The sequence below is a fragment of the Haematobia irritans genome, chromosome 3 (assembly GCF_050003625.1).
Source record: "Haematobia irritans isolate KBUSLIRL chromosome 3, ASM5000362v1, whole genome shotgun sequence".
Taxonomy (NCBI): Eukaryota; Metazoa; Arthropoda; class Insecta; order Diptera; family Muscidae; genus Haematobia; species Haematobia irritans.
Window position 1 is genome coordinate 38,908,406 of NC_134399.1, and position 12,379 is coordinate 38,920,784.

Consider the following 12,379-nt stretch of genomic DNA (forward strand, 5'->3'; position numbering starts at 1 on the left):
TGATATCTTTAAGGCCTCTGCTATCTCGATCAACTTCATTTTACGGTCATTCAAAATCATTTTGTGGATTTTGTTTATGTTTTCGTCGGTAACCACCTCTTTCGGGCGTCCACTGCATTCACCGTCCTTCGTGCTCATTTCACCACGCTTGAATTTTGCATACCAATCAATTATTGTTGATTTCCCTGGGGCAGAGTCCGGAAACTCATTATCAAGCCAAGTTTTTGCTTCCACCGTATTTTTTCCCTTCAGAAAACAGTATTTTATCATAACTCGAAATTCCTTTTTTCCATTTTTTTTCACAAATAACAAAAGTTGCTTCACAAAAGACGCTCTATCTCACAAACTAATAGACTTACAGACGTCAAATTTTGACACGAATCATTTGAAGGTTGGTACTATATAAAAATAATATGCATTTAATACTAGCGACGCCATCTATGTGTCAGACCGGGGACTTATTAGCCAACCTGTTACATAATCTTTATATTGACGAAAATATTGAATATTTGGATCAAAGATAGCTTCAAATATAGGCTAAGACTTATTTTGAAAATCTTGCATCTTTGGTGCAACGTATTTCAAACGTCTATGCTACGCCAAAAATATGTAAATGTTTTTCGACAAATTCAAGAAAATGTGTTAGACGTAATTAATTTTTTCACTTGTTAATGAAGTAGTTTAATGGAAAAATTGTAGTTAGAAATTTCAAAATTGCCCTACGGGAAATGAATCAACCCCAGGATCGGTACAGGACTAATACCTGGTGTGTGTGGACCAGTCCCAGTTCTGGACCAAACTTATGGACGGGACCGGTCACTTTAACATGGACGGGGTAAGTTTACACGATAGGACAGGATTTGAACTCATTCCAAATGACACGTCCTGCAACAACTTAGTAGGACTACCCCATAGGCAGGTATTGTGTTAAATGTGTTTTTTACCCTAGAGGGATCACGCTTTTTGAGTGTAGCTAATTCCTTTATTTTAAATTCTTTATTTTAAAGAAGCCCCATCTTTGCCTAGGTATCAGTACCAAATCCAAGTGAACTTTTTTAATTCTTTAATTTTTTCTTTAGAAGTTGAAAAATATATTTTCCAAATGTATTATTTCTTCATAGTTGATGTAGTTGTGGAAGACGCTTAAGTTGTTATCAAACTTATGAGACAAACATAGTTTTCTTTTGACCTTAAAAAAAAAAAATTCTTTAAAAGCAACTAAAGCAGCTTAGAGACAATCGCTGTCTCGCTTATCATAAATTCGGATTTATTTGATCTTAAAGAAAATAATTTACAAGAAAATTTCGTTCCGGAGGAAAGTATTTTTTCTTTGGGTGTACGCATTCCTCTGACAATACTTCACAAATGTGCCGAATATCAGCATACTTCGTTTTGATGTTTAACCTTTTCCTCCACCAACGGCATTTCCTGTTCACCAAGTAGCTTCAATGAATTTCATATTGCTTCTTCGTAGAGTATTTTTGTGTAAGCTAACAAATGACATCTCCTACCGGCAACCGCAGACACTTGCCAAATAATCTTCAATTAGACTATACGAATTTTAATGATTTTCAAAATTCAAAAATTTTTCTTGGCCACCGTGATGGGATGATTACCATATCGCGCTTGAATGCAAATGGTAATGCAATTCCAGTTTCGGTCAAACACCAGTTTTGAGTAACGCTGGTGATACTCGTATTTCTAAGGATTTCATACTTTTTCTAATTCACACACAGTGTGACACACCTTTCGGACTTGGCTAAACACTGCAAACAATATTATCATGAGATTAAATATTTTTTGGCCTTAAAATACGAATACGAATGCGAATTAGAATAGAACATACATTTTTCAGATATAAAGGTTTATTCCTTGTCCAAAAGTCCATTAACTCTTCAATGAAGTCATTTTCTCCTTATAGTTAAATAATTCGACTAAAAATGGGCATCTTAACATGAAATATAATTTTGTTTGACTAAGGTCAACTTGGCTTTAATAATTCTGAAAGATTCTTCAAACTTAATGAAATCGTCTTTACATTTGTTGACTTTTTGTATCTTGACTATATAGCACTTTATTTTAAAGGAAGTTTTTATGTGAAACATAACATAATTTCTACTTGAAGTAATTTTTAGAGGATAAATTCAAATTTTCTACCTACACTGAAAAAAACAGTGAACCCTCCAGGAAGACAAATTTTTGTTAATTTTAGAAAATTTCGATTATTTTTAGAAATTTTTAACTAAACAGTTTTACAAACGCTGACATCACGCCGATATCATAAAAATAAGTAATTAATTTTCGACAAATTCAAGAAAATTAATTAGACACAATTAATATTTTTCACTAAAGAAAATTTTATAGTTTGAAGGAAAAAAATTGGTGTTGAAAATTGCAGAATGTCTTTAGTGTCATACAAGATGGGCGCATTATTGGTAAAATTTACAAATTTTTTCCTTCGTTTTGTTTTGTTATTGTTGGTATTTTTCCTTTAATCATTGTTGTTGTTTTTGATTTCAGCTTAAAACCATGCATTGACTAAACTCCAAAGTGTAGCTTAACTAACAGAGGAAAAGAATGTTTGTCAAATTTATTTGGCAAAGCCCTATAGACTGCAAGATGGTTGGGATGGACGCACGTTTCGGAATTACAACATTCCTCATCAGCATCCTCTACTTTTTTAAGAGTAGTATCAAGTAATTCTTAATTCTCTTACTTCAACTTTCCGCTTCTTTGTAAATGTCATATCTTCTAAATAATTTCTACACTGAAAGAACAGATTTCCTTTCTGAGGAACGAAAGTATAGACAAGCAAAGTTTTCTTTTGATCCAAAAAATTTTTCTTCAAACGCTTAGAGACAATCATTGTCTCGTTGATCATTTTGTAAAGAAGAATTTGGATTCAGACAAGCTTTTAAGCTTATCATAGAATAGAACATCACTCACTAATAAGAGAAAAATTCACCATCTGGGGTATCACAATAGACCGAATGTCTAACCGAGCCTGGACTAACAGTTATATTATATCCCAACCTAACCTTAATTTGGTCACAATCGACATTTGCAGTTGGCCTTAGTCGAATTTGTGTATTTTTAAACTGGCTACGACATTGCCTGCGTTCTTTAATGGATTTATTCTCATATTAATATGGTTCTTAAACTATAACCTCATATATGCCTCGCTAATCAAGAGGTAACAAATGCCGCCTTACAACAATGAAGGTTTATCTACAGCCACCGTAAAACCATTAAGATTCTGCTCATTTTTACGGTCAAATTTTTAACCATCACACCGTCCGTGTATAGGATATATCAGAAGTCATATTTTTACTACAAGAACATATGGAAGAATTACGTAGTTTTTGTCAAAGACAATAAACTCTAGGAAGACAGGAAATTGGCTACTAAGGAGATCAAACCATCTACCGTGTTAGTTTCATACTCGAACCAAACGCGTATACGACAAGTATTGACATAGCATTAAAATGCAAATAAAAAGAAATTAATAATAAATTTCCTTAAACGGGAAAATTTAATTTTTTTGTTGTTGCCTAAAATTTAACATTCTTTCATTAAGAAAATTAAGATTTTTCATTTAAAAAATAAAAACGGAAAACAAATAAAAAAATTACAAACATGTATGGAACTAACATGGTAAATGCAACATTTGGTATGACGCAAGCCAATTTCCCATCTTCCTAAAGTTTATTGTCTTTGGTTTTGTTGTATCTTGCTCGCTTTTGCAAATAGAATCCTTGTACTGATCTACTTTTGAGTATCCTCAAGTAAATATCAAGGAAGCCATAACTCACCCGACCTTGGGACTGTTTTTTTTAAATATAAACCCCACATATAGTCTTGGTCCTCACCTCATCCAAAAGATCAACTTTCCAAGCATCAGGTAGACGTCAAATGCCTTAAATAATCTTTGTAACCAACCAGCATATTGATGTAGAATTGCTCTCTTTTAGCCGACAATGTCGTTGGGTCAATTGATCTAATTTTTTAGGTTAGTAAAGCGAGGATGATGTCGTTGACCTAGGAAAAGCTTGACTTAACAAAGAGGTGTATCAGTCTGGCTGTCAATCCCACAAAAGAGTCAGGGTGATTGATATATAATGCAATTGTTAAATAACAAACAATTTCGGAAAAATAAAAATTGTAGAATCTGTTCGAATTGGATGGCTGTCTTTCGCACGAATTATGGGTTTTAAAAGACCGATAAAGCCACCACAAACTGCACGCAAGTGGCTCTGAAAATTTTGGGCAATACCAGGCGAAGAGGCGCCTTGATATGATCGACACTTTGGTATTTTCTAGTGCGAACCTTACTCTCCAAAATGCTCCAGGCGCAAAAGTCCGATGGACTGAGATCCGTAGATTTTGGTAGCCATTGCGCTGTAGAAATTAAGCCATTCTTGGTTGACGCATGTTGAGTGCGATGGTGCTGAGTCCTCTTGGATTGTCCATGGTCTACGGTCGAAATATTTGTCTGTCCAAGGCTTCAATCGTTTCTTTAGTTTCTTTTGTTGAACCCACGGTCGACGATCATCGGCCGTTACGGTGGCGTCGTTTAAGTTCTGGACGCCAATCGAAGATGTATATTCTCAGCTGACTTCTTCGGCAGGTAAACTCTATCATTTTTTTCAATTTAAAATGACTTCTTCTCGGAGAAAACCACATTTTGTAATTGGAGACATTCATGCAAACGAAACAACCCCTTGGCTCTTTCCAGTCTTACTTTTTGGGGGCATCGGGAAGCTCTTGCACTTTTTAGAACTTCAATGGTTTTAGTCCAAGCAAATTTTTCAATATGTGTTGCATCCGTTCTCACGATTTGTCCAGCTCACAAGCAATTTTTTTTTCAACCGCCGCGTTGATTTCGATCAAATCTGGCCTTCACTTTTCTTATCATTTCTTGTGTTGTAACCGCTTTTTTCGTCCACTCATTTCGAACGCGATGTATCACTATCAGTATCTCTGTAAGGAACAATGGTACAAGAAACAAAAGATTTGTTCACATTTAAATGCTGTAAATTTACCCCATCAATGACAAAGCTATGTTAATATGACCGGTGCCTTCCGGATATAAGAATGTAAAAACAAACAAAACTTTTTTCTTATTGTCATTAGAAACAATTTTCTTCTAAGCATACATATGAATATTAGGAATTTTTTATCGAAAAATAGTTGCTAAAAATTCGATTTTGGCAAAAACTTAAAAAAAGGAATTTAATAACTTAGTCCTTCCTTTAAATAAGAATAAAATAATCAAAAAATAAAATAAATAAAAAAAAACTATTTGTACTTTTCAAAAGGTAATTAGGTTAAGCTACTTTTTTCCTCTCTGTATTTTCGCCCAAATGTGCCGTTCCAAAGTTATTGTTAATTCGTAATATTCTATATCCAATAACTATGACGGTGTCCTTCATATTTTGTAATAAATTTCAAATATGTTGCACTTTTTATTAGAATCTAAGTCTCCATTAGTTTCATTAATTATTCTTATGTTCATGCTTTGCATTAGCTAATTATTTAGCCAGATCTAATATTGGACCATAGATGCTTTGCAAAGCCTAGGTTAGGTAAGATATAGTACCAGCACATTGTTTCAGCCTCACTTAGACTATTCAGTCCATTGTGATAGCAGAGTGGTATCACTGTGTTCTACTCCTTTCTCAGTGTAGCTCAATGACAAGGGGCCTTCTTTTTAGCATTCGGTGGAAACTGGGATAGTAGCTAGGACCCTTTGTACGCGAGGTAGTCATGCTAACCATTGCACCACGTTCGCTATATTATCTCATTAAAATTAACCTCTCATAAGTGGACAAAATTCGACCGGGGATGTCCACTTCTTAGAGGTTTCACTATACCAACATATTTGTAGTTTCCTTATATTTATACTGTACGTATTTACATGTGTAGAATAGCGATCAAAACCTTTTCAGTTTCGTTAAGGTTTTTGTAAAAATTGCCACAAAGGGGAGGGAGAGAAGCCGTGATTGTGATTTCCATCTACACTAGTGGTGCATTCATTAGCAAAGAAGCCACTGTAGAGTGTCAACGTTTGATCTTACAATTGCAATGTTTCGAGATATTACCAATTTCTTCGAAAATTATTTTATTTTTATATGCATTTTGCAAAATTTTTTGGGGAAATAAAATTGAATTTGGCTGACAAATACTTGCAATATCATTGTTCTCAATATTAACCCCATGTGGGTTGCAATTTTTCTAATTTGTATAAGTACATTAATGTGGTAATCTTTACATTGTATGAAAAATTATTCATGGTATGGATTGAGAAAAGTGCAAGTTGACTTTCCGATGCTAGCATGCATTTTTTGTTTTCTTCTCAATTTTAGCAAAGTATGCAGAAGCGGCATATAAGTTTTTACGCTATGGTCAAATAAAACGATTGTGCATATTATATCAACTGCTTATCAGCTTATGCATAGGTCGTTGTCGAAGCTAGTGTGTGAACAAATTTAGTGTAGTGTCCACGTCCGAATACATACCGACTTAGAGCGGCGGTTGTTTTTCTTCATCAATCAAATTGTCATACATACATGCACATGTTGCGCCGTCTGTAGATAGCACACAGATACTCAATACACATTAGTGCATATGAACAGATATAGGGAGGCCGAACGGGATGGGACGGCTAAGTCTCTATCAATGAGAAAGAATATTTTAGTTGTTCTACCTACACGCATAGTATACAGCTAAAGCAACAGTTGATATTTGTGAGAGCGGGAGAGAGTGAGAGAGCAAGTGTATGTGGTTAGTTGGCATACCTACTCACACCCATTTGCCATGCTCTGCACTAATCAAACTCGTGTGGATAGCGCCCGCGTGTGGCTGTGTATGTGTGTGTAGGTATTTGTGTCATAAGGCACCACCACAATGGAAATACCTAGAGCCAGAATGTCTGCCAGTGTCTGGCGAATTGAACATTAAAATATATTTCTACCGAGTTTTTAGTTAGTTGGAAAAGAAAAAACACTGCGATCGAACGTGTTCTGGGTATTGTGCCGCCGCGCTGTTTGTTTCGTTCCACACCTCTTTTGTGTTCCACTCACGTCTTGCCTATCAATGCAAACAATCAGAATCAGTGAAAGAAGACGACAAGAGCAACAACAACAATGCAACCACTTTAAACACATTCACGCCAGGAGACAAACCGACGACGACGACAACAGCCAACGACTACGATGTGTTGTGTCGGTATAATACTAAAGCAATTACTTGCTATAACACAGCCAAACAACTAGAACGAGTCTTCGAACTAGAACGCATAACACTTGTGTTTTGGATTTGAAGGTGTTCGGTCACAGACATCATAGCAATAACTATTGTGGGAATGAGTTATTACAAAACAGTGAAGTGTACAAATTCAAATTGCGACAACAGCATCTGATATTCAATAAAACAATAAAAAACCCAAATAGAAAAAAAAACTGAACAATTCTAAATGATTTAATCAAAACACACAAAAAACAAAAACTGAGATAATATACGATAATAATAAAAATATTGATTGTGAACGGAAGTGCCTATATTTTATGTTGTACATATTAACATTTTATACAATCGCTTGTTATGGTTTTTGTACAAAACCAAAAGATGGAAAATAATGAAAGTGTTGACAGTCGGAATTCCCCGACTAATTGCAAAGCAGTGATGAAAAATGAAAATAGAGATGATCGAATTGCTACCATGCTAGAGCTAAGTTGCAAAAAACCTCTACATGAGGGAACTTCTTCTTCATCAACAAGTGGAAACGGAAGTAATAGCCATAAAATGGGCTCGAGACGCATATTCACACCACAATTCAAACTACAAGTTCTCGAGTCATACCGCAATGACAATGATTGCAAAGGCAATCAACGGGCAACGGCACGAAAGTATAACATCCACCGTAGGCAAATACAAAAATGGTTACAATGCGAGACGAGTCTAAGATCATCGGTGGCCAATATTAATCAGAATACTGTGAAGCACCAATTTCACAATATCAACATGCATCAGCAGCAACAACAACAAACCCAAAAGTCTTCCATTAATGTACAATTTGGAGCTAGTGGCCACCAGCATGGCCACTTAGCTGCAGGCCATGATGCACCTCATAATTCAATAATTGTGCCACCTATGTCATCGGGGGCGACAAATACAACCACCACACAAACACAAGATGTACTTTCGGCCGCCAATTTAGCTGCAGTTGTAGCTATGACAATTACAAATAAACCATCGTCTAATGGTTCGGTAGCAGCAGAGACAGCAGAATCGGTCCCCTCGGCTTTGCGCCCCTCATCAATTATTGGCGCATGCAACAATGCATCCACAGCAATGTCACCCCTACTACACCACCATCATCATCACCACTACGGAATCCCAGCATATATTCACCATACACCTGCAACAGTTCAACTGCCTTTGCCGATATTAGCGCACCATATTCCTCATCAACAGCACCACACACCATATCAATACCACAATCTGGCATATACACAAGCACTAACACATCAGTCATCAGACAAGCAACAGTCATCGTTTATGCCGTCAATGAGTCTACCCGAAGTTAGTGCCTTATCAGCAGCTGCCACCCGCACCGCCGTCTCCGCCACCGCCACCACCAATGGTTTTCCCGTAGTATGTGGATCCCAACATATTGAGTCCGTAGAGTCTAAGAAAAATTCTGAGAATGTATTAGAACCAAAACGTGTAGTTGCAGCCAGTGAGCACAAAATCACATACCCAAGCCATGAAATCACTGTTGTTAATCACTACCACCCAGCAGCAGCGGCAGCGGCATTATATCAATTCAAAGAAGATGTTTATGCCCCCCTGGTATATCCCTTGGGTCCAATGGATTTGTCACTAAGAACCCGAAAGCATATGAAGACCGATTTGTTTTCCAATGATAGAAGTGCCGAGGAGGGGCGTTACAATAATTCGACAAATAGTACAAACATTGTTGATTTAACCCACCGAAAGCGGAAGGTATCAAGAAAATCTTCCAATAGCTTAGATGACAATCCAATTGAGCTTTCGGAAAAGCAACAAAAACTACAAGACTCTACAGATACAGACACAAACAGCCATGCCATTAATACAAATAATGATGAGGATGAAGTCGAAATTGAAGTGGGTACCGAGGAGAAAATACCATCTTCGAAACCAGTAAAACTATTCAAACCCTATCTGCTCGATGATTATGTCGATTCGGAGAGCAGTACAGTGGTTAGTGGCGCTAGCACGGATACAACGAAGTATTGTGAATCAGTTGAGGCAAGTCCATGGACCAGGTATACAGCTAGCCTTTCGCCTCCGCCTACCACATATGACGTTACAAACAACCAATGCCAGGGATCTACATTTCAATTCTCAACGACAGAAAATTTAGCCATCCCATCGGAAAACACAATTTTTCCTGCCGAAAGTAAGACAGAAGTGATGAAAAGTGCCTTTACCTCCATTCCCACCATATCTCCCACTTCGTTCCGAAGTCCCAAGGGATCTCCGTCTTCGTCAGGCTACGAAAGTTCGTCTTCCACATACAGTGACTCGTCATTTTGTTCACGAGGGGAATCTCACGCTTACAACCGAACCTTTAGCTTAACCCTGCAAATGCAGTCAAGCCCTCATGATCAGCTTAATTTACAACGAGCAAAGCATGTGGAACGATGGTTGGAGCATGAATCGCGCCCTTCTTCAGAGTCGATCTCACCGATAGCTATATTAGCCTGAACCCCCCTTCCCCCTCTTTTTTACTAATCATTAAGAAAAATGTATGCCATTGGATAAGAATCCTTTCTAAAACAACAACAACAATTCAATGTAATGAACACATATCAATTTATAATTTAAGCAATATTTAAAGGTAAACCATTAATTTGATAATGGTCTAGTAGAATAAAATAATTTTATTGAAATGCGACCGCAAAGGTGTCAGTCGTATTATTGTGCTAGCACATAGTCTTAAGGGAGGTGATGTAAATACTACTTAAATATATATATTATCTTTCACGATATAAAAGTTAAATTCTTAAGAGAAGAAAAAAGAACTTTGTACTGTTAAAATTGAAAGCTTTACGAATACTTATTTTTTGGAAAATGTTAGTTGACTTATTTTTGGAAAAATGTTCATTCAAATGATTGTGATATAAATTGAACTGTAAAAGCTACATAAAAATGCATGCATACATAAACACATAGATATATACAAACATTTTTACAAAACTCTCTAGATAAAATTGTAGGCCCTACAATATTTCTACAGTATTTTTATTTACAAACATACAGCGATAAATTTGCATGTAAAGAACTTCGAAATATATTAACAATGTTTTAACAACCTGCAAAACAAAAACAAGCATTACGTTTTATTATTTGGGTTATTTTATATATTTGCTAATATGGGAAGAGGATCTGATGGATTAATACTTATACTCGGAAAGAGGTAAATTTAGGGATAACATTGTTTTAGTATTCGGCTTCCGTTGGCAGTTCGGTCGAACAATTCCGAACAGTTACGAACACTTGTTTATCATTGGCTATAAACAGTGTTGCCATCGTCATTGATACATTTTGATGATTTTTTAATGTTAATAACTGCACTGTTGGAAAATTATGTTTTTCATATGTTCCGATATAAACAAAATGTGTTTCGGGCACTATTTTTAAACACAATATATTTAAGTGCAAACATGTAATGTTCCTAAACTAAAACTAAATGTTTGGGACACATATGTCAATATGTTAGAATATATTATGTTTGGGGCATGCATGTTTCATAAAAGCAATATGTGTGAATGTAAACATATATAAATTTACAAATTTCGAGTAAACATATATATCTTGTGATATTTTATTCAGAGAGTGACAGAGAGGGAGAGAGAGTATAGAGAAAGAAATAGAGATGGAAACCGGGAGGGTTAACGAAAGACATCAACATAACACAGCGAGAGAATCAAAAGGAGCAATTTCTGTGAAACCGCTTGTATGTTGTTTCGGAAAACTCTTTTATAATAAGGCCAAAAATTTGATATGCTTAAGTCTAAATATTATTAATTTGAATATTAGAATGAGTATTCGGAGTAAAGAGAATAGTCATTCGGAACCAAGAGAATAGATCTTTGAAAAAAAACATGTGTTTTCGCCTTGAGAGCAGCATTTTATGTATGTGTGGACATGTGTTTTGTTTTTCATTTTGGCATTATGGGCACAATTTTTTCTTGGTTCGTTAAAAGAAATCGGAACGTAACATACGAGGAGTAAGTCAAAATATTCAGACAAAGGAAATTAAAAAAAAAAAACGGTGGAAAATATACAACAATTACAAAGGGATCTTCATAAAAATAACGAAAGGGCACTATACTCTTTTTAGAGTTGGGACAGTGAAATGATAAAAGGAGGAAACAGTGAAAATTTAAACAGTAAAATGTATAAAAACAAAGTTTAGTTCCTCTTTATTAATTTATACTCGACTCCACGTTCTTCTTTTGAGAAGAACTAAAAAATTTCGTGGAAGTGAAAATTATGTGAGGGAATGAGCACAATCTTCTTTGGGGAAAATTCATCCAAGCATATAATATTTTTGGGCTCAAATGCTTCCAAACATATAATATGTTCACATACAACAAACATATTAATGTTTCGGCAGTATCCAATAATATATGTGCTTCCTGCAAAATATGTTTGGAACATATGTTAACAGGCGATTTTTTTGAGGGTGTGAGAATTAAAATTGAATAATTTACATTAGCGTAGCTAGACAATTTTCCTAGGGGGGGCTATAGCCCCCCTAGCTAAAAATTTATGGACTGAACTTATAGGTTCATTTAATGTTTTATTTCATAAAATTTAATAAAAAATTAGACATCAAAATAACTCGTCAATTAATTTATAATAAAGCAACTAAAAGTAGTTCCACACTTTTCCCAGCAAAAAAATTGTGAGTTGTTCTAAAGTACTTCCAAAAATGTCCTCAATTTGATTTCAATTGATTTTTTTCATATTTTAATGTGTAATTTTTTGTTTTCTTTTTTTCAAATAGTTTAAAAAAAGAGTAAGAATAAAATTGGTACAAATTATTCAAATTTTGCCACAAAACTGCTAAATCCATTATAGAAAAATCGATAATTTTGGAAATTGTTCGAGGAAAAACGAGCGTCAGAATGCATTAAAATCATAAAAACAATATAAAAATTATTTATTTAGGAAAATATCACAAAATTTTTTAATTCACATTCAAAACACTGAATTCGGATCTCACATTAAGAAGTGATGCTAATTCATTGCAACGGCTGTTGAAACGGTGGACATTTGTCCCATGACAAGCTCATATTACATTCATTGCTTCTCCGCCAATTTT

General features: G+C 35.3%; 1 protein-coding gene across 1 annotated transcript; it reads left to right on the forward strand.

The window, feature by feature from the left end:
• The first annotated feature begins 6,759 nt into the window (after positions 1–6,759).
• brk (transcriptional repressor brinker) lies at positions 6,760–10,378 on the forward strand. Its single transcript, XM_075298941.1, has one exon. The coding sequence runs from the start codon at positions 7,603–7,605 to the stop codon at positions 9,751–9,753; it is 2,151 nt and encodes a 716-aa protein (XP_075155056.1). The 5' UTR covers positions 6,760–7,602; the 3' UTR covers positions 9,754–10,378.
• The last annotated feature ends 2,001 nt before the right edge of the window (positions 10,379–12,379 follow it).

Excerpts from the sequence above, each read along its gene's own strand:
- brk (XM_075298941.1), top strand. The coding sequence starts at position 7,603 with ATGGTTTTTGTACAAAACCAAAAGATGGAAAATAATGAAAGTGTTGAC.